Source organism: Chaetura pelagica, unplaced genomic scaffold, assembly GCF_000747805.2.
Source record: "Chaetura pelagica isolate M959 unplaced genomic scaffold, ChaPel_1.0 scaffold399, whole genome shotgun sequence".
NCBI lineage: Eukaryota > Metazoa > Chordata > Aves > Apodiformes > Apodidae > Chaetura > Chaetura pelagica.
Window position 1 is genome coordinate 94,162 of NW_009970719.1, and position 18,867 is coordinate 113,028.

An 18,867-nucleotide genomic window follows, 5' to 3' on the forward strand; every position below is an offset into this window, starting at 1 on the left:
AGCTGTGCTAGTTTGTATGGGCTGAAGGTGTTTGTGGGGTTACTGACCCTGTGTAAGGTTTTAGAGGTAAATTTGGTGAAGGTATCGTAAGCTGAGGATGCAGCAATTTTTTCTGGAAGAGGCAGATTCCTTTTCTGTCCATGTGTTAGGAGTACAGTCCTGGATTCAGCTGTGGCAGGTGGAGCAAAGTATGGATGTCACTGTGGGATTAAGTGGGAGAGGAGCAGGAGAGTAAGCAGCAGGCAGTGCCTTTCTCAGCTGGAGTTATGAAGTTTCCTATACTCACACTTCCTGGAGACATTTCTTTTGTTCCCTCATGACTGCGCTACCTGTTAGAACACTGTACATGACAGAGATATCTGATGGCCCCCCAGTGGGTGGTGGGGTGAGTGTAGAGGGAGGATATAGCCAGATGCAGGAGGACACACCTTGCTTCCCTGTGTATTTGCAGGGGCTGTTATGGTGAAGGAATAGCATTTTGGGAGGCAGCTGGTCCTGGGGCTCTCCTCTGGAGACTTGCTGTGGTCATTACCTTCTGGGGGAGGGGATGCTTCAAAGGAAGGGCTGTGAAATGGGGTGAAGAAGAGGGAAGGGGGTGGTCGGACTGCTTTTTTTCTTTCCATTTCTTGTGTTCATTATAGTGCATCAGACTGTTGGATAAAGCTGTGTGTTACACAACATGCCTTAATGGCATGCAAGGAGTGGAATGGGGTGGCACATTCCTACCTTACTGCCATCTGAATTTCTCCCAACAGATGTGCTCTTGTAATGTGCAGATGTTTTCTTGAAGTGAGCCTTTCTAAGTGTGACTTCTCCATAAGAAATAATTCGAGCAGCCCCACCCCAGCTGGGCTGTTGTAATACCTACCTATTTTTTTCAAAATGTTTGATGCTTTTCTTGGTAAAGCTTGCTTTGAAAGAGCCCATTCTGGGTGCTTGTGGAGATCTTCTGGGTGTTCCTCGATTCTCTCACCGGTATGAAGAGCTGAGCATTTATGTAATTGGATAAGTAATTAGCACAGCAGAAACGTGCTGTTTTCATGCCAGGTCTGTGAAGATGGTAGCCTCCTTGGGAAGTGACATGAGTAAAAGCAAAAGCATAAGGAGCAGCAGTTGAAAATGTGGAACCTAATTTCTTCTGGATGGTACTATAAAATTACCCCAGAAGTGCCCTATGCCATTCTGTTTATAAATGCCTCTATAAATGAGATTCTGAGGAGCTGTTGTTATTGTTGCTTTGCAGGCTGCAGTTCAGTTAAATGTACTATGAGGTACAAGGGGATGTTTTGTTTGGTTGTTTTTGTTTTTAAATGGTAATACTGTAGCTTTTCTCTGCTTTGCAGCTGGAACAATTTTTAAGTGAAAATGGATAAATATTTGAAGGCTGTTAGTAGCAGCCATAAGGATAATGAGGTTTGAAGCCTAAAATTTATCATTTGAGAACAGTGGATGCAAGAACAATATAACGGAATTGTCAAGAGACTGAGGTTTTCTCAGGTCATTGATTGATATGTAGTGAAACATGAAAATCCCAAGAAAGCTTTTTTAAATTCAAGTGAGTATTGCATTCAGTTTGGTCCCTGCTCTACAAAAAGGATACAGAGAGGCTGGAGAGGGTCCAGAGAAGGGCCAAAAGGATGATTAGAGGACTGGAGAACCTGTCATGTGAGGAGAGGCTGAGAAAGCTGGGTTTGTTCAGCCTTGAGAAGAGAAGGCTTGGGGCTCCAGTTTACCATGTTCCATTACCATTCCAGTTTTTCAAGGGTGGCTACTGAGAAGGTGGAGACTCCCTATTTAGAAGCAGTCACATGGAAAAGACATGGGGTAATGGGCACAAGTTGCTTCTGGGGAGATTCCAACTGGATACGAGGTAAATTTTTCACCATGAGGACAATCAGGCGTTGGAATAGTCTCCCAAGGGAAGTGGTAGATTCCCCCACCTTGGACAGTTTTCAAGTCTCAGCTTGACAGGTGCTGATCCATCTCATATAAACTATAGTAGTACCTAGAAAGTTTGGACCAGATGATCCTTGAGGTCCTTTCCAACCTGGCATTCTATGATTCTGTGACTTTCCTATAAGAACTTTAGCTCTCATTTGTATTTTTGAGAGTGTAATATTAATGCAGTACGAACAAGTTTTTATGCAGTATTTTTATCTGTGTTATCTATGTGATTTGGAAGAAATGTGCAGTTGAATAATAAGAATAATAAGGTTTTTGGTTTTGTTTTTCTGGATTGCAAATGATACTGACTACAGTAATTGCAGTATGTAATAAACACATCTTCAAGTCTAAATAGCTTCTACAAAACATCAGTGTTTGTGCACAGGAAGGGAAGTCTGATACTGAAAGGGCTTGATGAAGTCAGCAGTGCTCAGTGCCATGTAGACACACTATGTAGTTCCAGAAGAAGCTTATGATTCTGTAGTAAATTCATAATTTAAAATTGTGGAAACCTGTAAGTCAGTGTGAGTGCTGAAAGAGCCTTTTTGATGAAGGAAAGGTCTGGAAGGTGGAAGGATGAGACAGTTCTCTCCTGGCACTTTCAGGTGTTAGCAACTTCAGAGTTTCTCCCATGGACCAGAGTATTAACCCCTGTGTCACCCACACGTGCAGGTGGGGTGGATTCAGTTGCTTTGATCACCCACATAGGGATGCAGTAGATGAGACATCATTTAATCTGGTGTCCCTACCATGCTCTTTGCTTGGGCAGAAATCCCAGAAGAGGCTGCAGCCAGAAGGCATTGAGTTCCCAGCAGTGTTACCCATTGAGTTCCCAGCAGCGTTACCCGTTCTGTTTTCGTCCAGGAGGGAAGAGCCTGTGGGAATGGCTGTGTGCTCAGAGTGCTCTGCAGACCCTGGTGTTGAGCAGTAGCCAGGATGCTGTGCTTTCAGGCTGAGCAGGAGGTGTGTGCTGTGGTGGACACTCCTCACTGCCAGAGCACCTTAACCCATCTTTAGTGGGTTCAAGAAGGGTAGATACTTGAGACCAGAACTGCTGACCCTGAATGCTTCTGGGTGACTACCAGAGGCCAAGTGCTGAGCTTTTACTGTGAGTCTTTGTGGTTGGGCCTTCTGAGCTAGGACTTTTTTGTTCCCTAATTAACAGGATGGGAGGATGGGAATCAGAAGAAAGTTCTACCTTGTGTCTCTGCCTTCAGAAGTAAGAGAGCGATGAAGTTAAATGCCTGATTATGTTTTTGAAGCTGGCAATTCCTCTCATGTTTGTCTGATGACTTGAGATTCTCCAATCTCTGTGTTTCATTTTCTCCAATTGGAAAATGGGAAGAATATGTTGCTTCTTCTGTGTGAGGGCTACACCGAGCACCTTTATTGGTGATGCAGGGCTGCTGGACTCTTGGAAAACCCAACTGTAATGGGTGTGTCTGTAAATGGATTCATTTTCTCAGAAGGTTGCAGAAGCATATGTGACCAGTAAAGGAATGATGTGCCTTTCATCATAGGCTTTTGATTGTGTAGGTATTATCCTTAGAGGTAATGCAGCTATCTGAGATAGGTAATATATTAGCCTTTATAAAGCACTTTTAAGATGAAGAGTACTGCTCTGTGCAACAGCCAGACTTAGGTGTGAGTCCGGTCATTAAGAACTTGTTTAGAATTACAGGCCAAATCTTCTGGGAGGCTGAACATCTCCAACCCCTTCAGCAACCAGGGTATTTAAAGAATATTGTATCACATGGCATCCAAAATAAATAGAAATAATTTTATCTGAATTGTCATGTAGGGTAAAGCTGTTGCTCTGATTGAACAGCTACCACTACAATATTGATTTAAAAAAAAATAATAAAAACTGTTGGATAATGATGCCTTTAAAATGACAGAAAAGTATTTTAAAAGCTTTATTCTCATTGAAATAGTTCCAGAAGGGCCTTTGTTGTCTCTGTGTTGGTTTGTTTACTTGCCTTTTTTTTTTTTCTTAGAACTATTTTGATGGAAAACTTTCCCCTCAAGGGAAAATGCCTTGGATTGAATACAATCACAAGAAGGTATCTGGCACTGAGTTCATTATTGACTTTTTGGAAGAGAAACTTGGAGTCAATTTAAATAAACACCTTGGTCCACATGAAAGAGCAGTTTCCAGAGCTGTGACAAAGATGGTGGAGGAGCACTTCTACTGGTAAGCTTGGATGGTGACACTGGCTGCGTCCTTGTGCTGGCAGATCTGCCCCTGTGCCCCACATGCCTGCATGTGAATGCTTATTTTCACTTGCAAGAAACTTGGGTACCCAGTTATTAATTTCAAAACTCTCTTCACCCTAGAAAACTGCTGCTTCTTTCTGTGTATGCTAGTTTGAGCTGGGCTATTTCCCCTGAGAAGTTGTCATGCTGTCTAAGCAAGATAAGGAGTCAGGCTGTTCACCTGCAGCTCTGCAGAAGGGAGGAGGCAGTGAGCTGTTCCTCTTGTCCTGTTTCATATGGCCTCTGTGTAGAAACAACTTGGTTAATAAAGAGCAAAAAATTAAGGTGGCTGAATAGGTTTTATGTTTTGGGGGATGCAGAGGAGCAAATCCAGCATTTGTTGTTAATCTGGAATATTGTGTTCTCGTGGTTACTGATTTGAATTAATTGTGTGTGATTATGATATGGATTATTATGTGTGTGTGATTATGATCTAGATTATTACCTTTCCTGTAACACAGGATACTCCTGTTGGTGTGTATTGTTGACAACACTTCCAGTTGGTAGGATATGGTTTTTGCCACAGTATCCTGAGAAGCTGAAGTATGTATATAAATGGAAAACAAATATAACCTTGTTGATTGATACCTTACACGTTTTACTGGCATCTATGAAAATAATACCTTTGATTGCCCATCCACTTAACATTTCAGCCCCTTAAGTGCCCTTTCCTGTCTGGATTCATAGAAGTAGCAGGTGGACTTAGATGCTGCATTGTCAGCAAACTCAGCAAGCACAAGGCTTTTTCCCAGTAGTTTGCTTCTGGCACTTGTTAAAGTCCTTGATGTACTGAGTATCGCATGCTCGTTGCACTTGTTTTCTTCAAAACAATGTGTGATTGAAGTTGAATGCCTTTATCTGCCTTTTCTTTTACCTTTTGATTGAAGAAGAGCAACAATGTGTATGTACAGTTTTTCAAATAATTTTTAGTGTTTCCTAGGAAGAATTTTACCATTCAGTAAGAAGGTTTAAATATACGATTTAGAAACGTAATCCCTGCCTTCTAAGAAGTGTGACCTTCACCATCTGCAGTGCCATAGCCTCAGAAATCTGACTCAAATAGCCTGCAAATCTAACTTGTTTCTTTGGTTTTCCATTTTTACCCTCAGTTATTATAGCTGCCAAAGGGAAGATGAGGACTTTTAATCCCCTAATGCTCCATCTTCTTGCCTTAGTGTTGTTTTTGAGTCCATAGACTTGACTTCTTTAAATGTAACATAACTGATGACAAACTTGAGTGCTGCAGTGTGTCAATTACAAATCTGCTTTCCTTTGTGAAGCTGTTGCCTCTCTATCCAGGCCCCTCTGAGCTGACTTAGCACTGCTGGGCATGACACAGGTGAGCATGCAGGATATTGCAAATTCAGGCATTGACCCAGGTAGGTGGCATTGAAATTGGTGAACAAAGCTGGGCCAAGTAGGAACAGAGATGTGCATGCCTGGCTGTATATCCCTCTTGCCTTTCTGTTTAGTTGCACAGTTGAGTTTCCCTAAGGGATGTATTTTTTCTGCAGTGGAGTAAAATATCCAACTCTTAAGCCTTATCCTATGTTGGTGAGCTTACACCATGATGGTTCTCTGTGCTAGGCAAAGCTTGAGCTTGGAGACATCACAGTTGTACCCCTGTAATCCCTGGATAACAACTTTGACCATCCTGTAGTTACACCAAACGAAAGCCTGGCTTTAGCTGAGTAGGACTGCACTTCTCCCTGACAGCATTGCATCTGTGGCTGTGGGGTCCCTTCACCTGTGTCTTTGAACCTGCCCACTTCCCACCAGCAGGTTAGGGCTTGTTCATGGTGTCCCCAAGCCCTATGGTGAGGGATTTCTGACAGTGATCCCCTTTCTGCAGAATAGGGTTTATAAAATCAAGCCTCCAAAGCAGTGACATAAAACATGATTCATGCCAGTTCATTGCCAGCAGCATACAAAGTAGCTTCAGCATAAATAAGTAACACTGGAGTACATTTATCAACCAGAGCAGCGAGGTACATCCTGTGGTAGGCTGTCTCTGGATGAAGCTAATCCTGGTGGGTTCTCAGCATCTCCTCCTGTAACATTTGTCTTTTGCTGAGGTAATTGCTCCTCTTCACCAATTACTTTGCCAATGACTGGCTCTTACAGGTGGAAATTGCTGCTCTGGCTGGAGTTGAGAGCAGTGCAGGGCTGTTCTGAAGCTCATCCTCTAGACACCCTGCCTCTGCCCCAGGCTGAGAGACAGTGAGGGAGTGAGCATCCCAGTTCTAGTGCCAGGATTAGAGCATATCTCTGAGATGCACAAGACTGATTTGGAGCTGGCACTGGAGCTCCTGTTCCCTGGAGAATGCCATAGCTGTCAGGATTTAGCTGTGTTTAAATTGGCCAAAGAAGAAAAAAGCCTGCTAACCTGAATGGGTGTTGGGCTGAGTCAGCAGGGAAAAGGTGGGAGCAGGCCAGTATTGTGGCTCTCAGCCCAGGTCCTGGTTCTGATGCAGACCTCTGTCACCTGCTGGAGGCTTGCCCTGGGTCACCCCTGCTGCCTGCAGTGGCCTGTGGGCCCTCAGAAACCAGCAGGGTGCACACAGCCATCTTCAGGATGTATTGAGTTTTGGCTGTATCTGCAGCATGTTCGTGAGATCCGACCTCTGTGTGAGATGGGCTGGAGGATGTCAGATTCTCATGTCCTTCTGGTGCTGACATGCTGGGCTCAGCAGCACTGCCAGCATTCAAGCTAGGCAGCTCCTGGTGCCTGAAGGGCTAGCAGTCAGTGCAAGGTGCTTTCTGGCACTTGATTCTCAGGAGAGGGATCTCATGTTGGTGATGCTAATGTGTTTAATGAGAACCTAAAGCCTTGAATATGCAGCTCAACCAAACTAACCCATTAGATTGGTTTAGCTGTATTGTCAAACACAACTGTAGTGATTCATAGGTGTGCACATATACACATATTTAACTAATTTCTTGCTTTGTCTCTCAAGAAGTCTGTGCAAATATCACATTATGTGATGACTGCTTGAAGTACAGGAGAAGCATGGAATGAGAATACAAATGCATGTGAGTTTGGCTGATACTCAGACTTGCCATGTATTAAACATAAAATATGTCTATAATATAATTATATTTAAATATATCCAGTTAATTATAAGAGCAATGTCTCTCCTGCTATTAGCAATTATGAGGCTTGAATGCTGCTGGTAGCTGAAAAGCCAGTTGCTCTGGGCCAGCTCACAGCAGGTGAGGTCTCTACAGCTGATTGTGGAACAAATTTGTTACTATCCTTTTGTATATCAAGAAATTCCAGTCTGCACAAAATCAGATAGGAAAAATACCCCCCAGTTCACATCCCTGTGAGCACCTCCTCCTTGCCTTGATGTTCAGACACTTTAGGGATAATCAGCCAAGCTGCTGTTGATGAGTCACTTTCTCCATCTCCTCTCCTGATTTATGTATTGAGGCCAAAGCTGCTGTTACATTTAGACTTCAGATTTGCTTCAGCCCTGCAGCCTTGCTCTTGAGCAGTATTGTTTTATTTATACTCTTTAAGATTTGTACAGATGTGCTGGCACAAATGGGAATGTTAATGTTTCCTGAAGTGCTCAGTTCAGGTCAGTATTTAAAATAATTATGTCATCCTTTAGCTACTAACTGAAGTTTTAACTGTATAGTTATGCTGAAAGTAGGTTATGTAGACTACCTGATTTCTGGCATTCCCTAACAGAATGACAGGATCGTTCTGGTTGGAAAAGACCTTTAGGATCATCCAGTCCAACCATAACTTAACTCTACCAACCATTAACCTAACTCAAATGAGTCCAGTGCTGAACCATGTTCCTAAGCACCACATCTGCACGTCTTTTAAAAACCTTCAGGGATGGTGATTCAACCACCATCCTGGGCAGCTTGTCCCAGTGTTTAATTACACTTTCAGTGAAGATGTTTCTTCTCATATTTAATCTAAACTTCCCCTGGCACAACTTGAGGCTATTTCCTCTTGTCCTGTTGCTTGTTACAAGGGAGAAAAAAAACAACCTTCACCTCATCACAACCTCCTTTCAGGTAGTTGTAGAGAGTGATAAAGGCTCCCCTCAGCCTCCTCTTCTCCAGACCCTAACATTTTTTAATGTTGATAATATTTTAGTAATGCAGTCTGAGCAGAGGGATGATGGGTGGGATTAAAGGCCGAGGAACATGTTTTGGTAGGTGGCACCTTTTAGTGAACCTTTGCATAGATTTAACAAAGTGCTTGTAAAGATTGTTTAAAAAGTGCATTTAACTTTCTCAGAATCTGAGCCTACTTTTTTCTTTGCTTTTGCGTGCTCAGAACCATAACATTTTAGAAGTAAACTCTGTGGTTGTTTAGCTGCCTTCATTGCCCATGGAAATTTGAGTTCTGGGACAGATGACAACTTTACTCACTCAAAGTGACAAGCAGATGTCTAAGATTGTGCTTGACAATTTAGCCTAAGCAGGTTTATCCTGTGTAGTTCTGCCCTTCCTGCCTTGCTGTCCTGATCATTAAGTGCTTCATCTGATCTCTGCCTCTTCCAGACCTGAAGACCTTCTGCCCCATAGCAAGCAAGTGCCTAGGAACTGTATTTTTGCTCTAAAGTATAGGCTAATTAGCTTTGTGGGAAACCTTTTTCATCCTGTCTCATGAAATGAAAGCCATCCTGGACGTGGTTGATCATTCTTGGTGCGGTGCCAGCTCGCCGGTGTGGTTGGAGTGAGCAATAGTGATGATGAGTCCATATGGCCAGGTTAGTCTTGTGCAACTGGTTAGGTTTACAGAATGCTGCAGCAGAGTCTCCTCTGTTTTTCAGCTTTGTTTGGCTTCTTTTTCACGTTGTCCCTCTCTCTGTGGCCAGGCCTGTTGTCTTAAAGCAACTAAGTTTTGTTGCAGAGCTGACACATGAAGCTGGTCAGGTTTCTGTTGGGGAAGTAGGGTCTTTGCAGAGAGACACACAGCAGTGCTCTCAGAGAGCAGGTTTTGCTTAACTTACTGAAGTAATCAGTGGTAACTTAAGAGATACAGACAATAATTATTTCCTGGTGTTTGCGTCAAGACCAGAGATGGTTTTTTTTCCCCCTGTATTCAGAGCTGAACCTGCCTAAGGGACCTTGTCTTTTCCCAGCCCAGTGAAGCATGATTACTGAAATGTTCTGCTTGGTGGAGCACCCTTATGCTTTCAGCCCAGTCTTCTTTCCATCCTTCTTAAATCCTGTTTTACCTTTGTTCCTGGAGCAAAGCTGCCTCACACCACATCTTCTATCCAAAGTTAATGCTTCTGGAGTTACAGTAGCTGTAGACTCCTGTGCTTACTGGCTTCACATCCCCCCTTTTGTGCTGGTGCTTCTCACTGAATCTGGCTTTGTTTCAAACTTCGCTTCAGCTCAGTGACTTGAGTTGATCCATCTGGTTTGAAAAACAAGGATTGTGCAGAACAACCCCATTAGGAGAGTGGTACTGGAGTGTGTGAAACATCAGCAGGATGCTTGTGGTATATCAATACAGCACAAGAGCTTGTGGAGAAACCTGTTGAGGATAAAAGCCATCAGAAACATAGCAGGTACATTTTAGTTCTTCACTCTTCATATGTTTGCAGCAAAACTTGCACGAGCCTCACTGTTAATGACTTACATGAAATCACTTTGAGCACAAGGCATTGTGCTGCAATGGACAATTTTTCATAGAAAGAATTCAAGAGAAACCTAACTCAAAAACCCCCACCCCTTCAATTTGTTTTTAAATTGTATTTTTAAAAGATTGTGTCATTGCTAGTTTCTGAAGAGAGCAAGAGATCTTTTGAAAAGTCACTGCTACAATATTGATGTTGGGGCAGAGTTACAGCTTGGCTGAGTTTCAGTCGTGTAGAAAGCAAGAAGAGTTTGGTGGGAAGTATTGATTTCTTTGTGGGGTGTTTTGTCATTATTTTCCCCAGGTCTGTGTAGTCAGTCATCTTTAGCTAATAAACCCTCTGTGCCACTTTTGGCTCTTTGTTAATGTGAGTTTAACAGAATTCTGCAGCTTGAAAAATCTCATCTTCTCTGGAAGTGAGTCAGAATTTACTGACAGAATAAGCATTGGGCAGTGTGTTTTAAGTATTGCACAGTCACTTTGCTGTTGTTCCAAGCTGCATTAGGGTCTGCTCTTTATGGGAAACTCCTTCACCAGGGCGGGGAGCACTCAGCATGAGGAAAGCTCCCTGCCAAGTCGTTGTGAGATATTCTACCACCGTAACTTGTTTTTGCATCCTCCTAGGACTTTAGCTTATTGCCAGTGGGTGGAAAATCTTCACGAGACGCAGAAGATGGTTTCACTTTTTGGCCCCTTTAGCGACTTGCTGAAGTGGATCTTCTGCCACCTGACCAAGGGGATCGTGAAGCGAGAGATGTACGGCCATGGCATCGGTCGCTTCTCAGAGGAGGAGATGTACACGCTGATGGAGAAGGACATGAGGACTCTAGCAGGCCTCCTGGGTAATGTACAATGACTTACATGTGTTCTGTTTGTTCACAGCCCACTGGCCTCAGGACAAAATCGATTCCTTCCTGGCCACCTCATCACATACACAAATAACCTCCAGTTGTCAGTAGGTAGTATCTGTGCTGCTGCTGTCATTCAGTGCCGCCCTTGCTCTGGCAGGGACAGTTGTTATTTCCCAGCTGTTTCCTACCAAATTGTGCCTTTGAAAGCCTAGTGTTTAGTTCTGCAAATCTCATTTATATTTTTGGGGGTGTAACATTTTTTCATTTTGGGACTCATGGCTGTTTGATAGAATGTTATGAGGCTGCCATTTGTAAGCCCTTTCTAGATATTATTTTGATGAGCTGGACTTTGTTGTATTTGATTGGTGTTAGCAGCTTTATTCAAAATGAGTTTGATCTGTGTTGTCAAAATAGGTGGTTTTAGGCTTCTTGGTTGTCATGGGTAGATCCCATAGGGTAAATCTTAAGGTTGAGTTCACTGAGCTAAAACCACATAAGCCTTGTTTCTGCTGTGTAGCTCAGGCTGAAATCTGCACCTGTCTGCACTGTTCCTCACCTTGCAGTCTGTTGAGACTCATCAAAATGTGCATTTTGAGAAATTAGTTTTGGGCAGATTCTTGATTCCCTTGAGCTTTTATCTCTCTTGCACAAGGAGCCAAGAGAGATGGTACCTGTGTAGCTGCTTTGTTCCCTGTTATGATGACTTTGAAGAGGTGGCTGATTGGGGGAACAGGAGGAATGCCTCCCTGCCCTGCACTCTGGGGAAAGAATGTATTGCATGTGCTCTGAATAGATGAGTGTGAAGTGGATGGAGGGAACAAAGTGAGGAGAGCCAAGCAGGGGGCAGAAGCTTCTGGACTTCCAAGACATTTTGGAAAGGAAAATATTTGCAGAGGACCTAGATGGTGATGTGTGGAGTTCTCTGTAACTTTACTTTCTGAAACAAACATGCTGAGTTGCTTGATTGGGAGCAAGGTTGAAAAAAGACACGTGATGCATGGATACAAAAGGGGGAGATTTGTTGGCAGCTCATCTTCTGTCAGTCTTTTGTCATGCTGCATTTTGTTTGTTAACAAAAAATTTAATCCAACTCCTGTTCCAGCCCCCTTGTTGGAGGGAGTTGACCCTGGTTACCAAGAGTAGATGTAGTCTCCATGAGAAAACTGAAACGTGTTCCTGAGTAAATGCAAAAGTCTCTTTGTTTGCTTATTTGAAGTCTGCATCCCTCTTCCTCTGGAGTCTGTGATGACACTCAGATTTGTAAAGTTTTGAGTTCAAAGGTATTAAATTGTCTAGACACATCTCTGAATTGAACTGCTTGGTTGCTATCTTGAGGCCTGTGTCTTTTTTCTGGCTGAAGCATGTTTTTCCAAAAGGCTTCCAGTTTTAATGATGTGATCTTGGCAGGTGGAGTTGCCACCACTTTCATTAGTAATTGGTGACATGTGTTAATCAAAATCTGTTCCAAATTGACCTGTTTCAAATTGGAGTTTGACGAATTCCAGCCTGAAGGCAGATGCTCCTCGTATTTCTTCCTCCCTTCCTGGGTGGCCTGGGTCATCATCTTGTGAAGGTAAATGCTATAATCAAACAGTCTCTTGGTTTTAGTGGGAAGAATCACTGGAAATCCTCAAGGATCAGGTGTTTTCTTCACTTTATCAATTTTATAAATGGCATGATACATTATGTTACAAGCAGGGGTTTTATTTTTACTTCCATATTATTGATGAGAATGTTGTGGCTTGTGGACTTCAAAAAGCATTGATGGGCATCTGCTGTATTTCTGTTTTTTTACTACATTACCATCTGAATATTGGACTTTTTTTTTCCATTTTCCCCTTTGAAATGGATTATGTTATATTTGCCCTTTTGATTATTGCTGGATTTGTCTACTGTTCTATAATTGCCTTGATTTTTATTAACACCAGCACTCTCAGGTATTCTCCAGCCAGCTGTTTGTGGCTGGATATAGTAACTGTGGCCTCCAGGTAGTATCCTGGTGTGGGGACAGGCAGTGGGATAAGGACTTCCAGCCTGATTGGAGACTATTCTGTTTCACAGGGGGATGGGGAATGTGGTCATTCAGCCTATTGCCTGCACACAAATCTTAGACATTCCCCTCCATGTTTATGGTCTCATGTATTTTCCCAGAAGAGGAAACAGCTGAGTTTTTGGCCACTGATAAGAGGGCAATCTGAAGAGCTTAAAAAGGATGTGTGTCATGCAGAATAGCTGCACATACCAAACTGTAGCTGTCAGGCGTCAGGCATATCAGATTGTTTTAATGCTCCCGATTTTTTAACAGAGACCCTTCAAGTAGGAACAAGAATAACTTTTAAATTCCAAGAGCTGCTTCTGGCGAATGATAAGTTGGAAGCTGCCAGGTCTTGTGACACTCATTTTGACATTCCCAGTCGCATCTTTGTACTTTTTCCTTTCTTTTTAATTTCTAAGAATCCTTTTCCCTTCTTCCATGTACCTATTTCCCTAACAGACTCCACCAGATCTCATATAAATGTGGGAAATGGAACGAATCCTCCTGTGTTGTATCAGCCCACCTCACTGGTATCATCTTGCTCTCTGTCCTGTAGTGTTTAAACCACAAATGTATTTCCTTGTGTTGTAGTAGTTTCCTACTGCCTGGTAGTAGTGTAAGGAAGTAGGGGAACCTGGGCATATAACTAGCAATGTATTAAAAATGTACATTTTGGTAATTATTTAAAAGATGCAAGTGAATGAGCAGTGTCCATAAATCTGTTGGTGCCCTCTGAGCTGCCTGCCTGCCTGCCTCAAGCTTTTGGGGAAATGGGGGTTTTGAGCAGGGAGTTGCAAGGCAGCAGCAGCCTGAACTGGCTTTTGAAAAGCATTTGCAGTTTTGCAGAGGGCAGGGCTGCTCAGCACTGAAACACAGAGGTGGGACTAACCTGAATGCCAGCCTCTAATGCTGGTTGAAATGCCCTGCAGCAGCCTGCCTGGGCTGTATGTGCTGCTGTGGAAGGCTGCAAATCTCCCACCAGCCCTGTGTCTCATCAACATCTCTTGATGGGGTTTCTTGACTCCATGCTGGAGTAGCTGCTTGTTAATTCTCTGGTGTATGCACTGGTGAGTAGCAGAGCTGTGTGCTCTCAGATCCTCGGGTGGTACAAATCGGGTCCAGGTCCAGTGTGACCCGGTGATTGCATTTCTGTTGGATTAGCCAGAGGATGCAAGGAGGTCTTTGAGATTATTAGCACTGTGGTAGCATCAATGCCACAGGTGCTGTGTAAGAGATGGCACCTGGTCTGTCAGAAAGTCTTCTGGAAAAAAGTTGTGCTGGAAGATTTGGGAACAGATTGGATCTGGTAGAAGGAGATGTGCATTGAAGCCATGTTATATATTGCAAGGTGAACTAAGGCCAGGTTTAGTTTTATGGAACCCCAGCTCTATTTCTTCCTCTTCCCCTTCATTTCCATGCATGTGAAGGTGTGGGGTGTTGTGCCTGGAGAAACCACTCTGCAAAAGAGCAGGATGGTGCAGCCCTCACTCACTGTTGGCCATAGTGGTAGCAAGATGGAAATGGCCAGTGTTACTTCCCAGCACAGCATCATTATGGATTGAGTCTCAGGGCCCATTGTGTGGTGCTAAATTCCTAGTGTTGGCTTATAACTGTGGTTTGGGGACCGATTTCTGAGCTGTGTGTGAGCTCAGGGTCACATAAATACTGAAGAGATGTAACATTTACCCTGTGCGTAGTTTTCAAGCAGTAGATGGATGTTGCTGTGAAAGGGCTGGGGAGAGTTAACTGTGTTAAAATTACATCTGGCAGGTTAGGCGATGTTATTGTTACTGGTTATTCCTGAGCACTGCTTTGCTACACTGCAGTACAGGAGGATGACAACATGTGCTGTACTGTACTCTGGAATTTGATGCATTTTACTGCTGGATGTTTTTTCTAGACTCACTTAATAAACCTAACATTTAATAACCTGCTGAATTACAGGCAACTTATATTGGGCAGGGGAAGAATGTCCTGGGGAGATGGGATAACTGGATTTGAAGAATTCAATTATCTACCACATTTCACAGTTTATAATGCTTTGGGCCAGGGCAGGGACAGTGCAACAACCATCTAACTTGACCCCTGCAATACCACACGTTTCAGCTGTGTGCCCTGTGTGCATTCTCTGCTCCTGGTCTTGTGCCTGTGATGAGGAACCAACTTTATACAGGATGTTCCTTAGCAAACAATGGCTTTGAAACATCATTTTCTTCCTGTCCTGGGTGGTTATCTGTCTGTGCTGTGGTGGTCACTTAAGACCATCATGGCATTGGGGTACCCACAGAGTTGAGCAGAATAGTGTGTGGAGCAGGTATGTCCCTCTTCTGACCTGGGCCAGTCCCAAGTGGCTGCTGTTTCACTTGCCTGCCTGTATGCCTGACATGCCTCTGTTTGGCCCATGGCAGGAGAAACCAGTGTTTGGTGGGGACACTGGTGGTATGTGAGGGGAGATGTTCACTCCTACCTACAGCTGTGTCCTCCTTCTGGAGATGCAGGTCATTTCTGAGCAGTTGCTGCCAGGCATGGTGCATTGCTTTCACCTGAACAAATGGTGGGAGAGGAAAGCATGCTGGTGCATTGGTTTCACCTGAACAAATGGTGGGAGAGGAAAGCTTTGGGCATGACTTTCTTCTTTTGTGTGATCAGATTGAGTGACCTGAAACTGGATCTGCACACTTCAGAGATACAGGGTAACCAGCTTCTTTCAGCAGGCACATTCATGATTTGGAACCGTGGTTGAACAATTTTAGGTCTATGCCAAAGGAGAAAATGGTGCCTTCAGGGACCTGTTGGCTATAGAGGGGATTTGAAAGGCAGCAGAACTATTGCAGTGTGTGTGCGCTGCCAGCTGTGAGGGGAAGGGGAGGTTACTTGGCCAGTGGTGGCTCTGTAATTGGCCTAGTTAAAGAATTGGTAAGCACAGGGGAAGCTGCAGTAATGTATTTTGCCTGTTGAACTCTAGCAGCAGCTTTTGAACCATATTCAACATTGGATTTCTGTCTTTGAATGAGTGAACCTTTTCAGCTAAATGATTTAAGTGAAAAATATGCTAAAGGTATAATCAACCTTTTTTTTTTTAACTGTGGAGAAGTGACATCCAGGTGAGAAATGTTTGCTGTTGTATTTTCAGGTGACAAGAAGTACATTATGGGACCCCATGTTTCCACCGTGGATGCCACTGTCTTTGGACATCTGGCACAGGCAATGTGGACACTCCCAGGGACTCGGCCAGAGAGACTAATCAAAGGTAAGAAAGCTAAAGTGATCTCTGATGAAAAGCTCTTGGTGGCATTTGCCATGTTTAAACTTGGAGCATCTTATTTGATGAGATTATTAGACATTTGAAGAATGTCTTAATAGACATTTGAAGACTGCAGCAGCACTTCAGCTGCATTGTTGGCTGTTCTTGGCTTTGATGTAGCATTTGTATCCTGTAATGTTGTTTTGTCTTAAACTCGTTCAGTTTCTTTTAATGTTCTGCACAGTCCTTGTTTCTGTCCCTGTACTTGATCTCTCTGCTGTTTAATGTAGCAAAGACTGAATGCCTCTGATGCTAAGTAAAGTACGAGAAGATGAAAGCACAATTATGAGACAAATTCTGCTGAATTGAGTAGTTTCATTGATGGTAGAGCTGCAACTGCTGTTGTCCCGTGGCAGTCACAGCCTTTGCTGTTATTGAAGGTGCTGGAGAAGGAAGAAGTTCAGCCTGACTTTGCAGCCACTGTGCTTTTGCTTGAATTGGAAACAAACACATTTTTAGTTTTCTTTTTTTCCTTGTAGGGTGCTATAGGCATGTGAAGGTAGGTATCTTTGCATCCCGTCTCAGAATAAAACCATGCAGTCTGAAAAGTGGGAAGAGCTAAAGAGGAAAAGTATGTGAAATTGATGTAACAGGAATGAATCTGATCTGTAGATCTACTCTTCTGTGCAAGAGAGAGCTAAAGCAACATTTAGGAAGCCTAGACTTGTTGACTGTTAAAACTTTGAGGAAAAAAATGTTTGAGATGAGGACATTAAGTATTGTCTCTACAGTTCTTCCCCTTGATGTCTGGGGAATCACAAATGAAATTCTGAAGGTTCCATGGCTTTTAAGAAGGAGTACTATGTTTATTGAACTAGGATGTCTTTAGTGAAAATAAATAGATGGTAATAGATGCAAATACCCAAGCAGTATGGATGGTTCTCTGTACCCATCCACCTACTCAGGCTATTGTGAGTGTAGGTTTCACATAGGCATTCCCTTTAATGTATATTATATATATTATAAATTCCCGTTTTTTAATTCCTTCTCTAAGGACACTCAAGCATGCCTGTATGTATAAACATAAGGCATTAGGTACTCGGGCTAGGAACGCTAGGGGTGAGCCAGTGACCGTGTTAAAACTTTTAAATGTGAATTTATCTTGTAGACAAGGCTGCCACCTGGTGGTGGAAAACCCAAATTAACTGTATTTCAGTAAGCACTGTATACATAGGATCAAATTCTGTCTTTAGAAACCACGTTTCTGCAAAATAAGCAAGAATATTACTATGAAAAACTTAAATTTTTAGTATCTGGTCTTGATTTTATTTCTATAGAGGCTGAACTTGGCATAGGTATTTTGCTACATGCATTTATATTTGTTCCCATGCAACTCTTCTTATTGTATGTAGGTTAATAATATGTGTTTTAAGTTACATGAAAGTTACAAACAGAGCTGTTAAGAGGATTGATGGAATCTTGGAATTCTGAAATCTCTTTGGAAGGAACCTGCAGGATTTGTTCCTAACATGTTTCTGCATCAGCTGGCAAGTTAGAGCATTATTGACTGGGTGTATTTACTGGAGTCTGTTTTGCTGTGTTGCAGGTGAACTGATTAACCTTGCTATGTATTGTGAAAGAATAAGGAGGAAATTTTGGCCAGAATGGCACCATGATGATGATAACACTCTGTATGAATCTGAGGAAAGCAGTGAAGCAAGCAAGACTTACTCCCCTTTGCAGGACTTCAGTTTTTATTCAAGGACAGAAACATTTGATGAGGAAGGGAACAGTATTTCTCAGACCCCTGACACAGATTACACTGGACACTCCCTCTTTGATTCGGATGTGGACATGGATGACTACAGAGATCATGAACAATGCAAGTGATGGGTGCAAGCATCTTCCATTTTGGAGACAAGCTGCTTCATGGGATCAGTGCAATTTATTTTCTCCTCCAGATCAGGAAGAGGTTTACACCACTTTGAAAGTGAGCATTGTGCTTGACTCAGCTGCCATACTCTGCCTGGCCTATTTTAGCCTTCTTTCATTTTGTGTAACTGTCCAGGTGGAACCATGGAAAGCAGTTACTTAAAACACCTATGACTGGAGGTTTAGAGGGCAACAGGACCTTTCAATCTACATTTTTGTTTGTGTCAAAACCAGATTCCACAGCTGGTTCAGACAGACCTCTGGGAAGTGGAGCATTTGCCAGAGCTGGTTTGAGTTGATATCTTGCCTTCACAGGAATGGGCAGAAGACAGAAATGCAAGAGGCATGATTGGCACACCTTTCTCCCATGGAAGAAAATAACTGATGCTTTGTTGGGGGGGTATTTTATTTCATAGTGACCCACACTCTGGGTGCACGTATTATTATAGTGTCTGCAAGAAAGGACTGCTCTGAGTTCTTTCTGAGACAGTGAAGGAGAGGCAGGAGGAAAACAAATTCCTACTGAAGAAGCTTTGTAGTGTTTCTTGTTCTTTGCAGAAGATTGAAATCACTGTTGTAGAATATTTTCATTCAAGAGAGGAATGTCAGTTTTAATGTATAATCTCCCAAACACTTAATCTGGAATGTGTGTTGGCCAAAGCCTGCCTCAGGCATCTAAGTTTCTTCTGTGTTTTCAAATTATGATGATGTTTTACTTCCTGCCACTGGCTGCTGTCTGCTATTCTGAGGCAAGGATAAAGAATCAGGATATTGTTACTGAAGTCTGGTGTGTCTCAGCAGTGGATGCTTTGTGCTCTTTACCAGCTGACACCTCAAGCCCATGAATCATGCAAAATGATCTGGGGTATTTCTAGGTGTGGAATGCTGAGTAAATGCAAGATGTTGGGCCAGGCAATCAAATGGAGCATTGACTTCATCTCTAGAAGTTACTTCAGTGGGTGCTGGGCACTGTGCTGATTTAGAGTGCACA

At 42.9% G+C, this 18,867-nt stretch overlaps 1 protein-coding gene across 1 annotated transcript in view; it reads left to right on the plus strand.

Moving 5' to 3' along the window:
• The window catches only part of FAXC (failed axon connections homolog (Drosophila)), a 23,485-nt gene extending 5,651 nt beyond the window's left edge, over window positions 1–17,834 (plus strand). Inside the window, exons 3-6 of the mRNA XM_010006324.1 lie at window positions 3,942–4,138; window positions 10,439–10,656; window positions 15,834–15,950; window positions 17,551–17,834. Coding sequence (XP_010004626.1) covers window positions 3,942–4,138; window positions 10,439–10,656; window positions 15,834–15,950; window positions 17,551–17,834 — 816 coding nt within the window. The remainder of the gene's footprint in view (window positions 1–3,941; window positions 4,139–10,438; window positions 10,657–15,833; window positions 15,951–17,550) is intronic.
• The last annotated feature ends 1,033 nt before the right edge of the window (window positions 17,835–18,867 follow it).